Source organism: Hippopotamus amphibius, chromosome 7 (assembly GCF_030028045.1).
Source record: "Hippopotamus amphibius kiboko isolate mHipAmp2 chromosome 7, mHipAmp2.hap2, whole genome shotgun sequence".
Classification (NCBI taxonomy): Eukaryota; Metazoa; Chordata; class Mammalia; order Artiodactyla; family Hippopotamidae; genus Hippopotamus; species Hippopotamus amphibius.
Window position 1 is genome coordinate 19,652,892 of NC_080192.1, and position 25,800 is coordinate 19,678,691.

General features: G+C 34.4%; 1 protein-coding gene across 3 annotated transcripts in view; it reads right to left on the reverse strand.

Annotated features, from left to right (window-relative positions):
• PARPBP (PARP1 binding protein) overlaps positions 1–25,800 on the reverse strand; it is a 67,304-nt gene that overhangs the window by 37,671 nt on the left and 3,833 nt on the right. For 2 of the 3 annotated variants that reach the window (XM_057742676.1, XM_057742678.1), the window contains exons 3-4: positions 11,802–12,035; positions 6,530–6,637 (exon numbers count right to left, since the gene is read on the reverse strand). In XM_057742676.1, the coding sequence (XP_057598659.1) occupies positions 6,530–6,637; positions 11,802–12,035 (342 nt within the window). Of the gene's footprint in view, positions 1–6,529; positions 6,638–11,801; positions 12,036–24,946; positions 25,057–25,800 lie in introns of all 3 variants that reach the window. The other variant, XM_057742677.1, reaches the window with a different exon arrangement.

Sequence of the window (25,800 nt, forward strand, 5' to 3'; positions counted from 1 at the left end):
TTTCCTTTTAATAAGTAAACAAAAGTTGTAAAAAAAAAAAAAGATAGCATAGTATTTACAAAGAGATAGACACTCAGATCAATGAAACCGAATAGAGTCCAGAAAGAGACCCAACACATATATTGCCATCTGATTTTTGATACAGGTACAAAAGAAACAATAAAGAAAGGACAATCTTTTCAATAATTGGTGTGGGAGCAATTGGTCATCCGTATGCAAAGCAAATGAACCTCACCTAAACCTCACACCTTTTATAAAAATTAACTCAAAGTAGATCACAGACCTAAATGTACAGTATAAAATTATAAAACTTTCAGAAGAAAACACAGGAGAATATCTTCATGACTTGGAATTAGGAAGTTATTAGATATGACACCAAAAGTGTAATCCATAACAGAAAAAAACTGATAAAATGGATTTCATCAAAATTAAATTGTTTGTATGAAATTCTCTTCTTATTCTCACCCTCTCAACTACTTTCACCCTGCTCTGGAACCCTGTTTGTTTTTAATTCTTAGATGTTGCTCCCAGAATGTTCACTTGAAATCCTCTCCCTGCCTATTACCTTGGGAAAATGGACTCACAAATGCTGAACTCAACTTATGCTCAAAACTTAAGAAATTCATAAATCATTCAATGACTGAAAACTTAGCTAAAGACCCAATAATTTATCACTTGTAAACTCTAAGAAAATATTTTCCTTATTAAAATTAAGATTTCTTCATATTCTGTCTAATCACATTTAAGTTAAGAAGCATAAAAGAGAGTTAAAGGTAGAAATAAAAACTTACAAATCAATAGGAAGTCTCTTAGACAATTATTAAGGAAGTCTCAAGTTCATATATACCTTAAAACCACTTTTAAAGACAACATGCTTTTGGATTATTTAAGTTTCACGTTAAAAACAATTCTTGAAACACGGGAGGCAGTCAGGGTCAATTTCAAAAAACTCAAAGGACAGGAAAAGTTTACCTTAAATATGGACTCAATATATAATCTAAGCAAAACTGATTAAAACAAAAAGCTTGATATGAACCCTATGAAACTTTTTCTTAAATATTAAAGACACTAAATGTTACCTTTGCAGAGAGGCTCCTGATTTTCCAGTATAAAGTAGCAATTCCCATATTCCCTTTCTTATCACCCTGCATATCACTCTGCATATCAGCCAATTATAATTCTCTGCATCAATGTTAATACTTTCTGATACTTTATTTTCTTAATCTTTCTACTACATTATGAGTCCCCTGAAAGCAAATGATGTATCCTTAGGGCCTAAAGAATGACTGGCATTACAGCAGGTTATCAATCCATTTTTATTAATAGGTTCTCAATCAGTTTTTGTTCAATGATAAATGAAAGAAAAATTAATACATGTATTTGGCCCTTTAAGATATTTCAAAATTGAAACTATTGATAAAAACTTACCGGGATAAGTTGGGATCAAATAAGTGCTCATATATTTTTATTACACTGCCTTAAAAATAAAAGTACTAAGGTACAACTAAATTAAAATCATCTTTAAGATCTGTCCTAAAATTTTATAAGGTATAACATAGTTTCCTGCTTTATTTCAAAAGTCCTTTTATCTTTACTTTCACAGTAAATCATAATACTTCATGTGAAACTATAATACAAAGTTTCCATTTTAACCTCACAGTGCAACAGTCTGTCTAAAACATACAGGAAGGGTAACACAATTTCCCAAAAATCAAAGCAAAGAAAAGAGACATTCAGAAATTTTTGTAATCAGAAATTTTTTTACTCTTCCTACATTTAATTTCATGCAATCTCTGTTTCACTGTGTGTCCAAAAATGAGAGTCTACCAATAGGTATATGTCTGATCCTTATTGGGTACAAAACCAGGGCTTCAACTCCCACATCTACAACTTGTTCTTCAAGGCTAGCAAATTCTGTCCTTCTGATCTGTAATTTTAGGCAAACATCAGGGAAAAACATCTTGGAGTCCTCAGAGTTAGAGTGTTTCTTTTAACTCATGGCTGCAATTGGAAATCTATCCCTATCATTATGGTCAGATAACATGGCAGTTTTGGTTTCTCTGCTCTTGTATTTGCAAGTGGGTTTTAAAGAGGCCCTCTGGAAAAGTCCACATAAATACAGTTATGATATCCAGAAGCAAGGGCCTAAATTGAAAAAATCCACAATATTGAAGATTTTACCAAGATACCAAAAATAAAGATACCGTTCCATTTATTTGTTTAATAAACTGATTCTATCCATACCACAAAATATTTGCAATGTTTAGAAGCTCAACAATTTTATTTAAGCTTTCTGACAACTTTGAGTTTCTCTGCCTAACTCTTAACTATTACTGAAATGCATATATTCAATCTCAATTTGAACAAAGTCAATTTTTCTAAATTGAGATTAAAATTTATACAATTTTTTTATCTTTGTTGACACATAATTTCTTTTTTTTTTAATTTTATTATTTTTATTTATTTATTTGGCTGCATTGGGTCTTCACTGCTGCACACGGGCTCTCTCTAGCTGTAGCGAGTGGGGGCTACTCTTCGCTGTGGTGTGTGAGCTTCTCAGCACAGTAGCTTCTCTTCTCTAAGCGTATGGCCTTCAGTAGTTGCAGTGTGTGGGCTCAGTAGTTGTGGCACACAGGCTTAGTAGCTCTAAGGCATGTGGAATCTTCCCAAACCAGGGATCAAAGCCATGTCCCCTGCACTGGCAGGTGGATTCTCAACCACTGTGCCACCAGGGGAAGTCCCAACACATAAGTTCTTACAAATAATAAAAAAAAAATTTGACTACACCTAATATACTCGTAGAATTTTTTATTTAACTGATTATTTTCTTTGGGGGCCTTTATTCTATTTTCCCCTTCATTACTTCAGGATTTCTAAAGCAATAGTTTAGTACCTCAGGGAAAAATAAAATGAAGTAAAATAAAATAAGGAAACAAAAATATTGGTTCTCTAGTTTATTCCATTCATCTACTTGAGGAACTGATGTGATTAGAAAGCACATTTGATGATCAAAATATATCTTTTCAAGACTGTAGGCCATAAAGTCACTTCAGAATTTTAATAGAAATATATTGCCTTCCAAAAATACTTTGCAAAAGAAAAATTAGAAGTCTGCAAGTAACAGAAAAATGGTTGAGAGAATGGCTGCTACTTTAATAGTCCTCATAAAATCTAATCCATCAGCTAACTGATAGATAAAATTCTCTTAGAAAATGTAACCCAAGAAGGCAAAAGATAAAAAGTAGAGGATTAACACCAAGAAACTATCATTTTTTTTTCAAAGCAACACTTTTTTAAAATTAATTAATTAATTAATTTATTGGCTGCATTGGGTCTTCGTTGCTGTGCACAGGCTTTCTCTAGCTGTGGCGAGCAGGGGCTACTCTTTGCTGCAGTGCTCAGCCTTCTCATTGCAGAGGCTTCTCTTGTGAAGCACGGGCTCTAGGTTCTGGGCTTCAGTAGCTGTGGCACGTGGGCTCACCAGTTGTGGCTCACGGGCTTAGCTACTCCATGGCATGTGGGATCTTCCCAGACCAGGGATTGAACCCGTGTCCCCCGCATTGGCAGGTAGATTCTTAAGCACTGCGCCATCAGGGAGGTCCCTATCATTGTTTTTTTTCAAATGAGAAAACTACATGCTTACTATACGCAGACTACAGAAAAATGGTACAAATCAACCAGTTTGCAAGGCGGAAATAGAGACACAGATGTAGAGAGCAAACATATGAACACCAAGTGGGAAAAGCGGGGAGGATTGGGGGGGGGGGAATGAATTGGGAGATTGGGATACCAAATTACACTCTAAATATATGCAGTTTATTGTATGTTAACTGTATCTCAATAAAAGTTCTTAAAAAAAAGAAAAAAGAAAACTACTTGCTTACAATGAAGACCCTTCAGTTTCTACATACTATAATTCTAATTTTTTTATTGTAAAATAAGTTTACTGATGATAACTTTATAGAATTTACTCCCGGTATTTGATGTTACAAATATTAGGATCTTTGAGATATGCAGGATCCTTATATCAATATGCAACTGGCATAAACCCCATTATTTGAGCTCTCTTAAATTGCTTTTGTAATTTCTTTCTGTTTCTTCCCACAAAAACCTATTATGTCCCTTCCATAAACTGATCTAGTAAATGGAGAAATAAACTGGGATAAAAGCTGTACATTCTTACAATCTACCCACGTTCCACACAAGATACATTTTTTAAGAGGCTCCTTATAAGGATTTTCCATTGGAATGAACAGGTCCTAATTGCTGGTCATTTTAAATGTACAAATTAGTTCATTTCTCTTAAATAAAAGGCACAATAACAATTATTATTTCCTCCCTGTAGCCTATAAGAATATACTCCTAAAAAAAAAAAAAAGAATGTACTTCTTAAGTATCACTGAGAGAAGACCAAGAAATTTGGTAAACATTTTGTCAAGGTAAGAGAAACAAACAAGGAGAATGTAAGCAAAAAAATTAATGTAAAGCAACAGAAAATAGTTACAATCACTAAAAGAAACCATGCCTAAGTAGGAAACACTCAAAGGTGGGCTTGGTATACTTTCCTGTACCAGAAAAGAGGGAAGTGCTCAAAAGTTTAATAAGGCATATAAAAAAGATACAGAAGCTAGCTTGAAGGAGACACCTACATTTTGGCATCAAAGATTAATGACTAATTGATTTTAAAACTCTGAATAAATAAAAATTCGAGTCCATAATAATATAAACACACACAAAAAGAGAAAGATAAATAGAAAAAAATGTAATTTGCTTCCTATAAGTAACTATTATACTAACTCCTAAACTGACAATTAAAGGGAAAATTAAGTAGTTGACCCTGCCATTTTTAGGGAACTATACTTCATCCCGGTTAATAAGATATAGCTCTTTTTTTACTCAGAAATGGCAGCAAATTAGTGTAATGACATGATAGAGTTGGAAACTAACCATTCTGTAAACTAAATAATTGATTCAGACAAGGATCATCAATGCATGCTCAAAACCATTCAGTGAAAGGCTATTGGGAAACAGAATATTTACAGTGTCAGAGTATCACTAGATCTTTTTTGACAGCAAATGAAAAACTACATCTTTATATTGGAAAGACCTCACAAACTCAGGACAACTTGAGTTTGTATCTCCTGGTGTGATACAAAATGAAATACTTAGCATCAGTTATGAACTATTTCATAGATTAGATTGCTCAATCTAAGCAAGCTTTTAGATGTTTCCAGTTTACTGGAAATAGAGGAACAAGTTAAATAATGCCAGTAGCACCTCAACAGATAAATAATAAGGAGAAAAAAAAAACTGAAGGGAATTTTAGAAGAGTCTAAAGAGACATAAAACCCATTACAGGGACAAATGGAGAAATCTGAATAGGGAAAATAGTAAATGAATGATATTAGGGAATACTTCAGTTCTCTTATATATGATAATGGTATTGTGGTTCTGCCCTTATTTTCAGGAAGTGATATGCTGAAGAATTTTAGGGATTAAGTGCCATGATGTCAGCAATTTAACTTTCAAATAGCACAGAAAAAAACATTAGATGCAGCTATAAAGCACCTTATTAAGTCTAAGAAGTAGGTATATGGGTATTTATTTGAGGGTAGTGATAAAATATATTTTTAAAAGTGCAATCAGGGGAATTTTCTGGTTGTCCAGTGGTTAGAACGCTGTGCTTTCGCTGCCAAGGGCCCTGGTTCAATCGCTGGTTGGGGAACTAAAATCCCACAAGCCTCACTGCGCAGCCAAAAAAAAAAAAAGTGCGATCTGTATAGCATGGGACTTACGGGAGAATCTGCCTTAGCAATGTTTCCTGAAAACGAAGAAAGTGATTCACCAAATGCGTTAACTTATTGGAGCATTTGATTTGGAAGTAGGCATGTCCTAGACCTTTTCCGTAACATTTTTAGATATGCTCTTTCCAATACTCTTAACCTTTCATCTTGTCAATGGTAATTTTACTAAGAAACTTTCACAAACACAATTCCCCTAGTTAGTGAGGAATTACTACATGTAATTAGTAATAGTGTTCAGCTGAAGGTAAATTATATTAGACCAATCTGTACTACTTTTCTGTGGTTTGTTTGCACAACAAATCCTGTTATCAGAACTCACGATGCATCAGCTATTCTACTGCAAAGAGTACAGAATAGATTTTTCAATAATACATATTCTCCTAAAAATCAACCATTTAAGATGCAAACTGTGAAGTATACCAAATGCAAAAATTCAAAGAGCTCTGGCAACCTGTACCTTCAACTACATTTCTGACACTTAGAATGATACCTATTTTTGCACTGTGCCTGTTACCATGGCCCAAAACCATAAACTGATTATTATCATGCTCTTGCCAGTCTCCAATGTACTACTCTCCTCCTGTCCTCAAATATTTTTTATTTAAATAAATTAAAAACTTTTAAAAAGTAAAAAAAAAAAAAAAGTAACTGTAACGTATGATCAAATTCATAGTGATTTGAAGAGGATCATATTCTGTTTTAATTTAATCACAATTTACCCATACCTTTTCATTATCTTGGTTGTGTTTACTCATTGGTGATGTTGGTTCAGAAAAATCAGTTTCATCGTCTACTGCATACTGTCTGCCACACAGAAAATCCCGTAGTTGACTCTGTAACAAATACAGGATGTTACTAACCAAATGCTAAGCCAACTGTAAAAAATATTTCACACCCAGCTCTACTTAGTATCTCTGATGTGTTCCAGTGTACGGCACATTACCTGACCTTTGTTGGCAGTCCACAATATACATGGAATTAAACTTCCTAACAATGTTTCCAATGGCGCTCTACTCAAAGAGTTTTACAAGTTCCGAGTTAAAAGATGATCTTGGAAATTTTATCTGAGCCTTTCATTTGTTTGGAAGAAAGTCTTACTTAATGCCCATAATAAATGCTTCATTTTGGAATATATATAAGTAAATCTATTTTCCTAAGCAGCACAATATTTCAAACAAGAGTTTCCATGAAAAAATAATTTACAAAGAGATACTTGCTTTCAGCCTGCCACACTACTGAATATCTCCATATTATTTCATTTATTCTAAGGGATTTAAGATTATATTGGTATGTACAAGCACATGCACGTGTGCGCGTGCATGCGCGCATACATACACACACACACACTTTCTGATAAGTAAATCTGAAGGAAAGGTACAAACTGAATTAACAAAGCCCAGTGAGATACTACAAAATTATAACTAAAGTAACTCACTAATATATACTTCTTAAAAAGAAATAGTATTTGCCACAATTCTACTGATATAATAAGCTGACACTCATAAAGAGTTAATCAAGAGATGAAAAGAAAAAAACTAGAAAGCCTAGGATTTTGTTGTTTATAACATATACAATTTTTCAATCTCAAAATTCAAGATCACCAAAATAAGAATTTACTATTTAACAAATTTTAAATAAAGGTAGTCCTCACACTTGTGGTTCTTATGTTTTCAGAAGAGATGCTGAAAACAAAGATTTATTTTTCCATAAACACAATATTATTTTTAAAACTGGGACAATATTACCTTCTGGTTAAAAATCGTTTTCATATTTAATCACATGCAAAGTACATTATTCTAGATCAGTTCAGTAGGTGTCAAAGTATGGTCCAAGTATTTCTGAGGTCCTTAAGACCCATTCAGGGGATCTGGGAAGTCCTCCTTTTCCAACTATGTATCAATATGAATCCAAATTTTCTTGATATACTTCAGTCAAACTAACTTATCAAACAGAAGAAGACATGAGAATCCAGGTACTTTCTATCACACATGATATTAAAGATATTTGTAAAAATGTAAAACAATGTCACTATTCTCACAATTTTTTTATTTTTGGGAAATAAAGTTATTCTTCATAACACAATGTTATTTTATATTAAAATGTAATAGGTTCCTTATCAATATTTTAATAACTGATAAACATTTTAAACATTTCTCAATTTTAATTTTTAATATGGTAAATATCAATAGATATAATCCACATGAACAAAACCTCCTTCTAGCCCTAAAGAATTTTTAGTGTAAAGCGGTTCCTAGACCTAAAAGTTAGATAAGGACTCTAGATAATATAGCATAAAGCTTTCTGAGGCAAGTTAAAAAACCACATTATGGTTTGCTGTGGTACACTATTAATTTTACTGATTTGTATCTTTACTGATTTGACAGGTTGCTACTCATATTTTTATCCTGTTATTAATTTGAAAGATGTACTATATTTTTTCCATTCCAGTAATAGTTACCTTTACTCTCCCTGTACTCAAATCAGACTATTTTTCTATCCTTTTTTAAAAGTGATAATGCCTGCTACTTACTCAACAAACTACAAAGTTTAGCAGTTTTGATTCTAAAACAGTATCAGAATCTCCCTTAGTGTAAGCCTTCCATATTAGCTCACATATTCCCAGTCCATCCTTATCATTTTAACTACACAAACACACTCCAAGTTTTAGCACTCACTAGCATCTTTCCCTAGAAAGATCTCTGCTCCAGTTCGTCTGTTCAATTATTAGTCTTTGGAAAGGTAAACGCTTCACATGAGGTATGATGATGACATTCTTTAAATTTTTGCACATCCTCACAAATCTTTCCTTTAATTTGGCTGATAAATGATATCTCGGTTGAGGATAAGATTCTTAGGTCACTGTCCTCTTCTTTCAGGACATGCTATTTAATTTTTTGTTCTTTTTGAATAACTTGTTCTTTCTGCCAGGAAATTAAGAGTTCAGGAATATTTTATCAGGATACGTCTAGGTATGTGTCTTTGCTCATCAACTTGGCCTAGAACTTCATAAACACTCTTAGGAGACTCAGGAAAATATTTACTGTAACAAACGTAGTTGTAATAGATATTTATTTAATCATGGCCTCTTTTGCATCTGTTCTTTTTTCTCCTTCTGGAACTCCTAACATTTATATATTAAATCCTCCAGATCTAACCTCCAAGTTTCTTAACTTTCCTCTCATTGTTTCTTTGTTTTTTACTCTGTGCTTTATTGTACTTGACCTTCAGGATACTAATTTGAGTCTGCATTCATCAGCTACATTGGGAAAAACTTTTTATTTTTTTTTCATATTTAGAAAGTCTTATGTTTAGGTGTATCCTTGAATTTCCATGAGTAGTTATTATTTCAATGGATTCAAGTTGCTATCATTCCCTTCAAGCAGCTCTATTTTGTTAGGTATGTGTGTTCTCAGCTGATTCATCTTTCTGGCTGCTGGTAACCCTTAGGTGACTGTTGCTTCTCTTCATTGGCTCTTTGGGGCTCAGCTGACTGTTGAGGTACATGAAGTGATTACAGTTCTATAAGTAATGGAAGTTGAAATGTTCTCTACTCCTTATGGAGCAGAGTGGAGAAATAAACAGGCTGCCAGGCACCTGCTTAGGCTAAGAAAAAGTCTTCGTGTGGTCTCTCAAGCCTCACCAATAGTAAGACCATCCAGTTACTTCGTAGCTTCTTGAGAGTCAGGGAACCCTAGCACACTTATAGAAGGCATTAATTGACCTTCCCCAGATTTCTGAGGGCTACTAAGCTCTTCTCAGGATCTACCACTTCTGTTCCTCAGCCCAGGTCTCTGATTTTGTCCTCCTAATAACTGCTTAGTTCATAAGAGCAATCTCTGTACCAATTCTCCCTACTTAGAGTCCAGTTAGAACCCAAGAACTTCTATGCTCCCAGATGCCCATGGGGCCTATATCCATGCTCCTCAGGAGAGGAATTATAAAAGCAGGAAATAAAAGGGAAAAGGGTATCATACAAATTATGATCCCAGAACTTCTCTGGGAGTTAGGATGATAAAATTTCAGGACCCTAAAAGTCAGAAATGTTCAGAACTTTCTGATACGTATCTTTAAAGATACTTTTAGCATAAATTAGGGTTACATTAAGCATATTTTTGAAAAACCAATCTAGGGATATTTTCCTGCTCATTTTTTCCTCACTGTAAATTTCCTGTGAGTAACAGAAGTATCAGAGATCAAGTTGTTAGTCTTCTAAGATTCAAATGCCATAAACTTTCTAGTTCATATATTACCATCTTAGCCATTCCCACTTCATTCCTGATGTTCTAGAAAGTAGACAAAATATTTGGAGACAGAACTTCCTCAAATGTAGAACCTTGTACATCTCACACTATAAGTTGATTCACTTAAATGAAGAAACTTATTAGAGGACTTAGAGGCAAAGGATAAAATTAAAACAAAGACCTCGGGCAGATTACACTCTCATTGACTTATCAGAAATTCTTGTTTATTGTTCCTACAACCTAATACTTGTGTTTGATTAACCTCTCTAAATTAACTTTGTGAAAAGTAGTTAAAAATCATCTCTACAAGCAGCAAATAAAATATATAACTAGAGAGGAATAAAAAAAACTGCACTCACAAGTATCCTTATCATGGAGTGGGTGAGCATGTGTAGGTATGCATGTAGAGGTGTATGCATGTATTTTGAGAAAATTACAAAAAGGCAAAAGTTTCCATGATAGCCCGATAAGGCAAAGACAACAAACCACCCGCTAGTATCCATTCTCCTCTTCCTCCCTGGTATCAGAGCTTTCTTCCTCCTTCTGGCAGGTCCCTACCTAGAGTAAAGACTATATTCCTCATCCTTGCTAGCATCTTTGCGTGGCCATGTGACTAAGCTTTGGTTACTGAGGTGGAAGCAAAAGAGCTACATTGTTTTAAATAGAAAAGAGAGTGCTGTGCTCCTTTACTACTTCCTGCTACAAAAAATGCTAATACAATGTCTGGAGCTCCAACAGCTATCTTGGACCACAAATGATCTTGAGGGTAGATGTCAAGAACTAAGATGGGAGAGCATAATGACCGTAAAATCCTAGGTACTATCTGATAACCATGCATCTGTCCTATCAGACCTAGATGCTAACCTTTAGACATCCTATATAAAAGAATGAAATAAACTTCCATTTTCTTAAACAACTATTATTGTGGAGGTTTCTATTCTAAGCAGACAAAACATTATTCCCAAGTGTCAGAAAGAAATATTTATAAGACATTTTAATATCTTAGAAAATCCAATAAGCATTTTCTTCTAATTATGGCTACAATTATTTCTTTTATTACCACTGTTTAATTACTATTTTATTGGCACTTGGTACATGTTAACAAAAGAAATATATTTTCAATACTTTAAAACAAACTAGGTACATTCAAATATATCCTAAAATAGTTTATCAACTATAATGTAGACAAAACCAAACTGCAAGAGATGCTACTCCATTAACCTTAAAATTTATACTCTATAAAAAAATAAGGCAATGAATGTGTCTACTAAAAAAGGAATAGTGTGTTACCTCTATTATACTCCCTCATAGTATATTGCATCATACTATCCTTATGAAATTATACTCCATCTTAGTAAAAAATATTATTAATCCATAAAAAGTCATAGCAATCACTTATACAATATATGCCAAATGAACAGATGCACAATAAAACAAGAAAGTAAAATATAAAATCAATCTTTGACAGAATTCAAAAAGAAATCATGCACTTGGTACTGATTTATTAAAAATGTTTTGATCTAATAAGTAGCTGTTCTTATATTTCAACCAAATAATAACACAAATCCAACAAAATTTAACACCAAAATATTTCTCTCAAGCAGTAACTAGCTTTCAGGTAAATTTTCCATTAACATGATCCAAAAAGCAAAAGCATTATCAAGTTACTATAAATGCTGATACCATCATTTAAAGTAAAAATAAATTAGCCAAATTTTAATTTTATTAAGATAGAATTATTTTAAAAAATACTTACAGGAGATATGTTGGCATAATGTCCATAATTAGAAGTCAAAACACCACATTTTTTATAAATATCAATCAGATCTAACATGTTACTATTCTTTAAGAAATTGTCATAAATCTTCCTAATGTCCTCATAATGGTCAATCGCTTTCATATTTTCAACTGGTAAGTTCAATTTCTCATGTAGTAAGTATTTCCAGGTCAATAAGACATCGCTGAGAGATACTGTAAATTCTCCACTATGCTGAAAGAGATAATGCCAAAAATAAAACAATGAAGTTGGATGTTAGATATTAATTTACAATTAAGATAGAAAGTACAAACTGAATTTTGTCTTAGAAAAGTCTACATTGAATTCCTGTGGATTTTATTTTTTTTAATTTTTTTTATCTTTATTGGAGTATAATTGCTTTACAGTATTGTGTTAGTTTCTGATGTACAACAAAGTGAATCAGCTATATGTACACATATATCCCCATATCCCCTCCCTCCTGAGTCTCCCTCCCAACCTCCCTATCCCACCCCTTTAGGTCTTCACAAAGCTTTGGATTTTAAAAGAACATCCAAGTTGAGCTATGGAATAATTTTAAAACCACATATAAAAGAAAAAGATTTTGATGATTTTTAAAAATATGAACAATTATAAGTTTGCACATGATAAATTTAGTAAATACAGTCATCTTATTTCCTGAACTTCACTAAATTTCTTCTACCCGAAGTGGGGGGATGGACGAGCAGTGAGCTGAACTTAAGTGCTTTTGAGGGGAAACATTTGATTCTGTTAATACTTGGTTCCTATTAGTTCTTTTTGCTAAAATAGTTTTAATCTCTTATTTAAAACTGTCAATGTTATACTGAATTCCTACATACCACATTATTCCAAGTATTAGTCTTAATGCATGATCATAAAAATTAGAATTTTAAAAATTATGTTTTATTTCATTACTATTTCCAGGAAAGCAAAATATCAGTGCTAAAATTTTGGGTGAGAGAAGAATTTTGAATCTTCTGTGCTCATCATCACACTAAACTAACAAACAAGTGCTAAAAAGCCATCGTCAGGTTTCTTTCTATAAGTTGTCAGACGTCACTAATCAGGCAAAATTGTTCCTTTTTTCCTCTTCTTCAATATCTACATGATAAATTATCTCAGTGGACATATTGAAGCTTTTTTTTAATTGACTGCATTCTGTCCCATTTAATATCTCAGATATTAATAATGGTGCCCTCCAAAACATGCGAGACCTAATTCAGTAAAAAAATTCTAACTACCGCTTTCCAATGCAGCATGAGTAACAAATATTTTTAGGCATACATATGTGGTTTTGAGATACGGATTTTGTCGCCTCTTCCATAGTTAAGTTCTGTTAATATGCTAGTAGTTTCTGCTACCACCAATATCTTTCTACTAACAGCATTTAAAAATGGGTGGGTATTTAAATGGTACTATTCATTGGAACTAAATTGTAACATCATCTTTAGCCAATAAAGAATAATAGAAAGAAATCAAACAGAGCCAAATAATATATTATTTTCTACATATCTGAATCTTTAAAATCTCTGTATCTTTCATAAAGATATTTTCTAACTACTATCCAAATTTAAGACAGTGTCCAAACTGCCTTAAAATAATTAACTCTTTACTCATCTATATGGGGCAACTAAGAAAATTATCTTTGTTGTCCTAAGACTAAAGACCTGTTAAATCAAAATTATGAAAATTAACTACGTTTCATGAAATCAGTTCAACGAACAACCAAAAAAATCCGTAACTCTCAAATGTTGGACCCATAACCCAAACATAAGACAGATTTGTAATTTCTCAGCACTACATCAAAACTGTATACTTCCCAATCCCACAAAGGTTACACACCGTAAAATTTCCAAATGGTAATTTTAAGTTAAATAAATCCAATTATTTAGAGTTTCAAAACTAAACTGTTTTATCTCAAAAATTCCTAAAAACTATTTTGGTATAACATCCTTCACGTTAAAAAATAAATGAAGATTTTGCCTAATCGTACGAATCTCATCCTAATGACTATAGTTAAACTATACAAGCTCTTGATCTTGTGAGTAAAGGTTTTGACTAGATTAACAGTGTTTATACTGGGATTGTAAAAACATTTTAAATCCAAATAAAAATGCACTCCAAATATCAGTTTTCATGATCAGGTGCCCATCATGACAGCATATTCTATTATTCAAACCAGTAACAACTGATTGAGAGAGTCTGCGGTCAAATCAGAAAATGTTTTGCTAGGAAAATATGCCAGCTGGCTAATATCTGAAGGAAGTTCAAAATGTTCAATGCTTTAGTTCTCTGATGGACATAAGAAGGATTATATTTCACAAGAATAAAATGAGAAAAAGGGAGAGTTATCCTTTATCAGAGCACTTGTACTTTTTACATGTTACCAAAGTTACTTTTGTAATTATTCAAAATTTTAAATAAACTTTACATTAACTAACTGGAATTCTTGTTATCAAAAGAGAAAAGAAGACAGGTTTACTTAAGAGCATTACTTCGATGTGTGACCTTAAATAAGATACTGAAATCCCTCTGAGTCAGCTTCCTTGGTTATAAAATATGACTACACAGATTAAATATCACCTAATAAATGGTAGGTAATCAAAACTGTTAGTTTCCTTTCTCTTCTCATTCAAAGTAAAATAACTATTTGCTGGGATAAGGGTAGTAGATAAATGTAACAATTTGAAAAACTGTTTCTTCTTATTTGTTATGTCACTGTTGGATTTTTCCAAATCTGACAGTCAACCATAGGTGCTGTGATTGCTTTCTATGAAGTTATAAAATTAACAGCCTTGTTTCATCCAAAGGAACATTTGTATTGTTCTTAAGGCTATTTAAGGTGAAAAATAGCCTTAATAATATATTAGCCAGACAAATTAAAACTATGAAGCCAATTCCAAAGAAAGGAAAGGCTAAAATTTTATTTGCAATGTAGTAATGAAGTTATATATATTTGCCATAAAATGAAGTTAATAATCCTCAATGAACCTACAATAGGTTAAATCTTTAGCAGTATAAAACTGCTAGAGAGGTGTTACATTATTTAAGCTAGAGTATCTCCCCACCTCAGAAAATATGCCAAGACCCTAAAACTCAAAGGTTATTTTCTTTCTCCCCACTAAAGCAGTTAGGATAACAAATACACCAATAAACAGACTAACAACTCTACCAGGTATTCAAAGGTTTTATTGTGGTCAAATGTTATTGTAAGGACTATTGCTTTAGAGAATTAAAAGCCTAAATAAAGCTTAATGAAGCACAGGGTAGAAAATATAAGGTGAAGGATACGTACAACCAACTCCATCTTTTTATTACTATCTGCTGCTTATGAATGCACCTGCAGGCATGTGTATGTTGTTCCACATTGCCAAGTGACCTGAAATCTGAGCATAGATGGGGATGCCTGAGCTGACTCTATACATGAAGAGTTAAAGTAAAACTGACCCGCAACCCACCATCTCCATTGCACACATGCACACATACACATGAACTGCAAAAAGTTCAGCTGCAATTCATCTTTCCTCTTCTTTCCCACCCAGAGTCTGAATTTTCACAGTGAATTAACAAGTAGAAAATTAACAAGTAAAAAGAGGTACTGGGCGAATGCTACATAGACAAATCCTGAAGGAAAAGTGACTTGGATTGAATATTTCAATATGTCAAAATTTTTATAATGAGAAATAAGTTTTCTTCAGGGTATAGTCACTTAGCTTGTGGATATATTTTTTAAATTATTCATAAAAAACAAAGGAGGAGATTTGAACATGGTCTGTTTGATTCCAGAATAATAGTCCTCAATCACTATACAATAATGATTCATAATAATTTCACTTTTTCTCTCTCCTTATTTTCTAGTGCATGCTCACCAAGGTTTAACCTTGCTAGCTCCCTCCATTATACAATACCCTCATAATTTATTATTTACCTTAGCACCATTTCTTCAGATTAATAAAGAAGGATAGATTTTTTTAAAAAATGCTCGGGCCGTAAAATTGGCAAGACTTGGAAATGAATTACAAAGGGGAGCAAAGGAAAGAGACCCTATGATGATCCCTGGGTATCTAGCTTCAGTGACTAAGTGAACAACGGAAGGTAAGGTAGGTAAGTTGAGGTAGCAAACAATGTGATCAACTTTTGAAAACTGATGTGGAGACAGTAATCAAGGTAAAACGTCCAGTGAGTACTTGACTATACCAGAGTAAGACTCAGCAAAACTTCCTAGGTGGTGCAGTGGTTAAGAATCCGCCTGCCAATGCAGGGAACATGGGTTCGAGCCCTGCTCTGGGAAGATTCCACATGCCACGGAGCATCTAAGCCCATGAGCCACAACTACTGAGCCCATGTACCGCAACTACTGAAGCCCATGTGCCTAGGGCCCATGCTCCACAACAAGAGAAGCCACTACAATAAGGAGCCTGCGCACCACAATGAAGAGTAGCCCCCACTCACAGCAACTAGAGAAAGCCCGTGTGCAGCAACGAATACCCAATGCTGCCAATAAATAAATAAAATAAATAAATAAATTTATTTAAAAAAAAGACTCAGTAGAGAGGTCTGACAAATAAATACTGGTGAAACAGGAAGTATATCCAGTGAAAGTGGGTAAACAGAGCACACTGGAGGCTATCAGCAAACTGTATAAAAGAGTATCTAAAATATATGTAGCACTCTTTCAAAGAGTAAGAAAGACAAAAATAAGTTGACAGTAAAATAAGGATAGGCAGTGAATAGACAGTTTAAGAAAAGGATACTTAAATGGTCAGATAAGAATTTTGAAAGGAGCTAAATGCTCTAGGTAGCAAGAAAATCAAAATGAAATATCACTTTTTTTCTTTTCTAATGAAGTTTGACAACACCTACTACAGAGAGAGATAAGAAAATGGTACTCTCCTACACTGTTGAAATAAACGTCAATTCTAACAGCCAAGCTGAAGAGCAGTATGGAAGGATCAAGTCAAATTAAAGATGTATCTACTATATATGACCCACTGAGTATGGGGCTCAGATTACCTCTTGCTCAGTGAACAGAGATCTCATTTCAGTGCAAAACTGAAATACCAAATAACTTCAAACAACCCAAAGGCCCATCTATGAATAACATGTATCAGTCATACAAAGAATGACTGTTAAATTGAATAAATCAGATCAACTTTTCTGTCTATCAGTACCTGAAGAAGTCCTAAAAATAATGTTGGATGATAAAAACAAGATGCAGAAATATGTATACCATGTTATAATTTTAAAACAGACCCACACTAAGTGAGCAATTTGTAAAACTGGATATACAGAGAAGCCCCTCGTGGTATAAAATAACCTAAAATTACAGGAGAAAATATGAAAACATTTTTAAGCATGACTGAATTGCCCATAAGAGAAGGGAAGTTACAAAAGGTCAAAAGCAATGAGAAACTGCCAATATAGAAGGGTAAGCAAATGGCAGGGTCTGTGTTTCCCTGGTGTCCACCACTCCCTGGAATTAAGTACCTGATTTTTATGAACTCTGAGCACAAAATTTAGAAGACAAAGCTGACCATAAGAAGGCAGGAAGCTGGATCAGGGACCCTCCTTGCCTACCCACCATATAAAGTCAAAATAGCCCCTAAAAGTCAACACTCTTATGGTGTCTACTGGAATAAAATCTGCCCAGCAGAAGGTGATGGTAGAGATGCTTGCTGGAGAAGAGGGTTTTCTTTTGTTTGTTTTTCTCCAAGATCTTTATTGGAAAATAATTGCTTTACACTCCTGTACCAGCTTTTGAGGTACACCAAAGCAAATCACCTGTATTTAGACATATATCCCCATAGCCCCTGCCTCCTGTGACTCCCTCCCGCACTCCCTATCCTGGCATCCTCTAAGGCATCATCCATCATCGAGTTGATCTCCCTTTGTTATACAGCAACTTCCCACTAGCTATCTATTTTACAGTTGGTAGTGTATATATGTCTATGCTACTCTCTCACTTTGTCCCAGCTTTCCCTTTGCCCCCCGCCCCCCCAACGCCATGTCCTTCAGTCCATTCTCTGCATCTGCATCCTTATTCTTGCCCTGTCACTGGGTTTATCAGTACCATTTTTTTTTTTTTTTTTTTTTTTTTAGATTCTGCATATATGAGTTAGCATACAGCATTTGTTTTTCTCTTTCTGGCTTACTTCACTCTGTATGACAGACTCTAGGTCTATCCACCTCACTACATATAGCTGCATTTCATTACTTTTTATGGCTGAGTAATATTCCATTGTATACAAGTGCCACATCTTCTGTACCCATTCATCTGTTGATGGGCATTTAGGTTGCTTCCATGTCCTGGCTATGGTAAATAGTGCTGCAATGAACATTGTGGTACATGTTTCTTTTGGGATTATGGTTCTCTCTGGGTACATGCCCAGTAGTGGGATTACTGGATCATATGGTAATTCTATTTGTAGTTTTTTAAGGAACCACCAAACTGTTTTCCATAGTGGCTGTACCAACTTACATTCCCACCAACAGTGCAGGAGAGTTCCCTTTTCTCCACACCCTCTCCAACATTTGTTGTTTCTAGATGTTTTGATGATGGCCATTCTGACTGGTATGAGGTGATACCTCATTGTGGCTTTGACTTGCATTTCTCTAATGACTAGTGATGCTGAGCATCTTTTCATGGGTTTGTTGGCCATCTGTATGTATCCTTTGGAGAAATGTCTGTTTAGGTCTTCTGCCCATTTTTGGGTTGGGTTATTTGCTTTTTTGGTATTAAGCTGCATGAGCTCCTTGTATATGTTGGAGATTAATCCTTTGTCCGTTGCTTCGTTGGCAAGTATTTTCTCCCATTCTGAGGGTTGCTTTCTTGTCTTGTTTATGGTTTCTTTCACTGTGCAAAAGCTTTTAAGTTTCATGAGGTCCCATTTGTTTATTCTTGATTTTATTTCCATGATTCTAGGAGGTGGGTCCAAAAGGATCTTGCTTTGATGGATGCCATAGAGTGTTCTGTCTATGTTTTCCTCTAGGAGCTTTGTAGTGTCTGGTCTTACATTTAGGTCCTACTCCATTTGGAGTTTATTTTTGTGTATGGTGTTAGGAAGTGTTCTAATTTCATTCATTTACATGTTGCTGTCCAATTTTTCCAGCATCACTTACTGAAGAGGCTGCCTTTTTTCTATTGTATATTCTTGCCTCCTTTGTCAAAGATAAGGTGCCCATATGTGTTTGGGTTTACCTCTGGGTTCTCTATTCTATTCCATTGATCTACCTTTCTATTTTTGTGCCAGCACCATACTGTCTTGATCACTGTGACCTTGTAGTATAGTTTGAAGTCAGGGAGCCTAATTCCACCAACTCCATTTTTCCTTCTCAAGATTGCCTTGGCTATTCGGGGTCTTTTGCGTTTCCATACAAATCGTAAAATTTCTTGTTCTAGTTCTGTGACAAATGCCGTTGGTAATTTGATAGGGATTGCGTTGAATCTGTACATTGCTTTGGGTAGTACAGTCCTTTTCACAATGTTGATTCTTCCAATCCAAGAACATGGTATGTCTCTCCATCTGCTTGTATTGTCTCTGATTTTTTTCATCAGTGTCTTATGGTTTTCTGCATACAGGTCTTTTGCCTCCTTAGGCAGGTTTATTCCTAGGTATTTGATTCTTTTTGTTGCAGTGGTAAATGGGAGAGTTTCCTTAATTTCTCTTTCTGCTTTTGCATTGTTAGTGTGTAGGAAAGCAAGAGATTTCTGTGCATTAATTTTGTATCTCGCTACTTTACTAAATTCATCAATTAGTGCTAGCAGTTTTCTGGTAGAGTCTTTTAGGGTTTTCTATGTATAATATCCTGTCATCTGCAAAGAGTATCAGTTTTACTTCTTTTCCAATTTGGATTCCTTTTATTTCTTTTTCTTCTCTGATTGCTGTGGCTAAAACCTCCAAAACTATGTTGAATAATAATGGTGAGAGTGGACACCCTTGTCTTGTTCCTCTCCTTAGAGGGAATGTTTTCAGTTTTTCACCATTTAGAATGATGTTGGCTTTTGGTTTCTCATACATGGCTTTTATTATGTTGAGGTAATTTCCTTCTATGCCCATTTTCTGGAGAGTTTTTAACATAAATGGATGTTGAATTTTGTCAAAAGCTTTTTCTACATCTATTGAGATGATCATATGGTTTTTATCCTTCAATTTGTTGATATGATGTATCACATTGATTGATTTGCATATACTGAAATATCCTTGCATCCCAGGGATAAACCCCACTTGACATGGTGTAGGATCTTTTTAATGTGCTGTTGGATTCTGTTAGCTAGTATTTTGTTGAGGATTTTTGCATCTATATTCATCAGTGATATTGGCCTGTAATTTTCTTTTTTTGTGACATCTTTGCCTGGTTTTGGTATCAGGGTGATGGTGGCCTCGTAGAATGAGTTTGGGAGTGTTCCTCCTTCTGCTATATTTTGGAAGAGTTTGAGAAGAATAGGTGTTAGCTCTTCTCTAAATGTTTGATAGAATTCACCTGTGAATCCATCTGGCCCTGGGCTATTGTTTGTTGGGAGATTTTTAATCACAGTCTCAATTTCCGTGCTTATGATTGGTCTGTTCATATTTTCTATTTCTTCCTGGTTCAGTCTTGGAAGATTGTATTTTTCTAAGAATTTATCCATTTCTTCCAGGTTATCCAATTTATTGGCATATAGTTGCTTGTAGTAGTCTCTCATGATCTTTTGTATTTCTATGGTGTCCGCTGTCACTTCTCCTTTTTCATTTCTAATTCTGTTGATTTGCATCTTCTCCCTTTTTTTCCTGATGAGTCTGGCTAATGGTTTATCAATTTTGTTTATCTTCTCAAAGAACCAGCTTTTAGTTTCATTGATCTTTGCTATTGTTTCCTTCTTTTCTTTTTCATTTATTTATGATCTGCTCTTTATGATTTCTTTCCTTCTGCTCACTTTGGGATTTCTTTCCTTCTGCTCACTTTGGGATTTCTTTGTTCTTCTTTCTCTAATTGTTTTAGGTGTAAGTTTAGGTTGTTTATTCGATATTTTTCTTGTTTCTTAAGGTAGGACTGTATTGCTATAAACTTCACTCTTAGAACTGCTTTTGCTGCATCTCATAGGTTTTGGGTTGTTGTGTTTTCATTGTCATTTGTTTCTAGATATTTTTTGATTTCCTATTTGATTTCTTGAATGATTCCTTGATTGTTTAATAGCGTATTGTTTAGCCTCCATGAGGTTGTATTTTTGGGGCTTTTTTTCCTGTAACTGATATCAAGTCTCACAGCATTGTGATCAGAGAAGATGTTTGATATGATTTCAATTTTCTTGAATTTACCAAGGCTTGATTTGTGACCCAAAATGTGATCTATCCTGGAAAACATTCCATGTGCACTTGAGAAGAAAGTGTATTCCATCGTTTTTGGACGGAATGTCCTATAAATATCAATTAAGTTGAGATGGTCTAATGTGTCATTTAAAGCTTGTGTGTCTTTATTTTCTGTTTGGATGATCTGTCCATTGATGTAAGTGGGGTGTTAAAGTCTCCTACTATTATTGTGTTACTGTCGATTTCCCCTTTGATGGCTGTTAGCATTTGCCTTATGTATTGAGATGCTCCTATGTTGGGTGCATAGATATTTACAATTGTTATATGTTTTTCTTGGATGGATCCCTTGATCATTATGTAGTGTCCTTCCCTGTCTCTTGTAATAGTCTTTACTTTCAAGTCTAATTTGTCTGATATGAGTATTGCTACTCCAGCTTTCTTTTGACTTCCATTTGCATGGAATATCTTTTTCCATCCCCCTACTTTCAGTCTATATGTGTTTGGTCTGAAGCGGCTTTCTTGTAGGCAGCATATAGAAGGGTCTTGTGTTTGTATCCATTCAGCCAGTCTGTGTCTTTTGGTTAATCCATTTACATTTAAGGTGATTATTGACATGTGTGTTCCTATTACCATTTTCTTAATTGTTTTGGGTTTGTATTTGTAGGTGTTTTCCTTTTCTTGTGTTTCCCACTTACAGAAGTTCCTTTTGTACTTGTTGTAAGGCTGGTTTGGTGGTGCTGAATTCTCTTAACTTTTCCTTGTCTGGAAAGCTTTTGATTTCTCTGTCGAATCTGAATGAGATTCTTGCTGGGTAGAGTATTCTTGCCTGTAGGTTTTTCTCTTTCAGGACTTTCAGTATATCCTGCCATTCCCTTCTGACCTGCAGAATTTCTGCAGAAAGATCAGCTGTTATCCTTATGGGTTTTGCCTTATATGTTATTTGTTGCTTTTCTCTTGCTGCTTTTAATATTCTTTCTTTGTGTTTAATTTTTATTAGTTTGATTAATATGTGCCTCGGTGTATTTCTCCTTGGGTTTATTCTGTATGGAACTCTCTGTGCTTCTTGGACTTGATTAATTATTTCCTTTCCCATGTTGGGGAAGTTTTCCACTGTAACCTCTTCAAATATTTTCTCAGACCCTTTCTTTTTTTCTTCCTTGGAAAAGAGATTTTTGAAGCAATCTCAGCATTGTACTTACCTCTCTGAGTAATCTGCACTTAGATTTTTGCCTAATAATTAGTTTCTGCTGAGCTGGGGAAATCAGTCATCTACCTCAGCAGAAAATTGGGGGTTCACTCCCTGGACAGGATAAAATAGTCTCTGGACTGAGGAATGCAGCTGAGGAAGAGTTCCCAAATGAAAACCATAGGAATCACATGACATTTTATATTCTAAATTTTGACACTCCTTTCAAGCACCCAACACATTGGCAACTCAACTTTACACCATTCATGCAGGAGGAAAGAAGACTCTTTTCTGAGGAACCTGTTCCAAAAGGAATATCCTAAAGATATCAACATCAAAGGTTTCCCAGTAAGATCTGGTTGACAAGCCCTAACCTTGCACACAGAGCTTCCAATAAGCATTTTAGTGCTCCACTTAAATATAGGTGGATGGCCAAGGATCACCATGAAGGAAGTCTCTAATCAGAAGAAAGGAATTCCTTCCCAAATAAAACTAACAAAAACAAAGAATTTAGAGGAAACACATTATGCAAGAAGATGAAAACCTCAACAAAATATTAATATTCTCAAAGGAGAAAATATCAGACCCAGAAATCAAGAACAGTATATTATAAAAAGAGAACAAAAAGGGCTCTTAGAAATAAAAAGGATGTTGGCAGAAAATCCAATAATTATTTCACTATTAAGCTAAAAAAACTATTAAATATTAAATCTTTGAATATTGGTTGAGAGAAAAGTAAAACAAGGTGAATGGATAAACTGATACAACCATGTAATGAAATATCATGCACTGCTAAAAAGAAATGAGCTATCACACCATGAAAAGATATGGAGGAACCTTAAATGCATACTACTAAATGAAAGAAGTCAATCTGAAAAGGCTACATAGTATATTCCAACTACATGACACTCTGAAAAAGGTAAAACTATGATGACAGTAAAAAGATCAGTGGTTTCAGGGACTGGGGAGAGAGAAGGTTGAATAGTGGAGCAAAAGAGGGTTTTTAGGGCAGAGAAACTATTCCATACATACTATAATGGTAGATATATGTCATTATACATTTGTCAAAACCCACAGAACATACAATACCAAGAGTGTTTAGGGGTAAAGATTCAGAATGTCTGCTACTTACTATCATATGGTTCATACAGAATAATAATAATATGCATGTATGTATATATGTTTGTGTATAACACATACATGTGTATATTTGTATTTATATACACATGAAATATTAAAAGAATAATGATGCAAATGTGGCAAAATGTTAATAATCAAGGAATCTAAGTGAAGGGCATATAGGAGTTGAGTGTACTATTCTTGTCACTTTTCTAGAAGTTTTAAATAAAAAGTCAAAAAAGTGCTACTTCCATTTTTTTAACATACCTATGTAAAATTTATTTTTAGTAATGATTGTGATTAAAAACAAGGAACACACAAATTGGACACATAACCGCTACTGCCCCCTTCTTCCCCCTTCAGCTACACTGGCCCTTTTGCATTTTCTCAAATTCTATCTGCAGTCTCAGGCCAATGTGCAGTCTTCTGTCATAGGGCCTCTGCATATGCTGTTCCTCCATACTCATCTTGGCCCCCACTCCCTTGCCTAATTAACCCCTTTCCCTCCTTTAGGGCTCAGCTTTACCTCTCTGACCAGGTCAACTCCCTGGTCTCATAGCATCATAAACCTCTTCCTCTGACAGCTTTTTGTATTACTCTCTACTTAATGTCTACCTCACCTATTAGGCAATAAGCTTCACAAAGGAAAGAGACATATCAAGTTTTGGTCACCATTCTAACCCAAATACTCATCACAATGCCTAGCACATAGTAAAAGCTGAAAAGAAGAAATTTGTGGCAAGGAGGAAGAAGGAAGAAATTAACATTTACATAGACAGCTGAACAGTTGTACTGGCCTCCTTACTCTTCCTTGAACATGCCAGGCATTTTTCCACCTCAGGGCCCTTGCATCTCCTATTCCCTTTGCTTGGTAGTCCCTTCCCACAAAAATTTCCACAACTTTTCCTTCTTCCCCTCTTTCAAATCTTTGTTCAAACAGCATCATCTTGATGAGGCTTTCTTTAGCCACCCTATTTCAAATTGCAAGAACTCTCCCACCTCAAACTCTATACACTGCTTAGTAGAATCTCTATTTTATTTTCCTCTGCAGTACTTATTATGACCTAAAATGCCAAATATTGCATTTATTAGAGTATTATCTGTCTCTCCTCACTAGAAGATAAATCCCATAAAAGCAGGGATTTCCTTCAGTGCTATATTCCTAATGCTTAGAATAACATCTGGCACATAGCAAAAACTTAATAAATGTGTGAAAACAATAACTGACTACCTAAGAGAGAATTTTGTCAAAATTTTTCTATGTTCAAAATTTATCTTAATATACATTGTTTTAAACATGCAAAACAGCAAACTATCCACACTTAGGGAAAACCATTTCTTGTTTTAAGATTATGTAATTCCTAATTTTCAGGTTTTAAATTATTCTTCCTTTTTCAAAATGATGATTCTAGTCACTATTTTTTTTCAATGGCTTTATATGCTAACATGAGAAATGTTCAAATCTGTCAATATCTAATTTGGGGGGGAAATTTTACAGGTATATGAAATATAAAAGTCTGGGAACTACTGACATATAGGATTAAAATAATTCATCAGGGACTTTCCTGGAGGTCCAGAGGTTAAGACTCTGCGCTTCCAATGCAGGGCACATGGGTTGGTTGGGGAATGACGATCCCACGTGCTGCATGGCCGGCCAAAAAAAAAAAAAATTTGATCAGAATGTCATTTCACCAACAGACCCATTGAAAAAATTCCACCCTTCAAAAATCTTCTTCTCTAGTCAAGACAGTCTCCTTACCATTTTCAAACCATCATGATTTTAATCCCCCTGGATACTTCCTCTGAACTGACTTTTCCCTTCCTTCATCCCTTCTTTAAATTCTTCTGATCCAAAGACTTCCCACCTTTAAGTACATTATGTAAAATCCAAGAAGACTTTCCATACCACTCCAGCCTACATTCATCCTTCTCTCCTCTGAATGCCTCTAGCCCCTTAGGTAGGGTTTATTCCAAACACTGGTTTGGCCCAAGCCAACTGTGTAACAATCATTTCAGATTTAAAAAAGATTAAAAGGTAAAAAAAAAGACAACTTCCAGGATCTCAGTGCAGATTAGGAAAATCAAGGTCCAAAACTGGGGCACAAAAACCGGTATTTTTTAAAAGCCCACCAGAATGATTCTACTTCGCAGCCTAGCTTAGGAATAATTAATCTATACCACAGAGTATGAAATTAGTCATAAAATACTTGGATTATATTTAAATAAACATCATTTATGTGTCCTTTCCAGAACTTTTTAGAGAAGTCATAAAATAAAAATAATTTTAATTATAATAATCTTAATAATTGTATGTTTACCTTAAGATTTTAAATTAAACATCAAATGTGCATGTCCCATGTTAAATGATACATACAAAAGCCTTCAT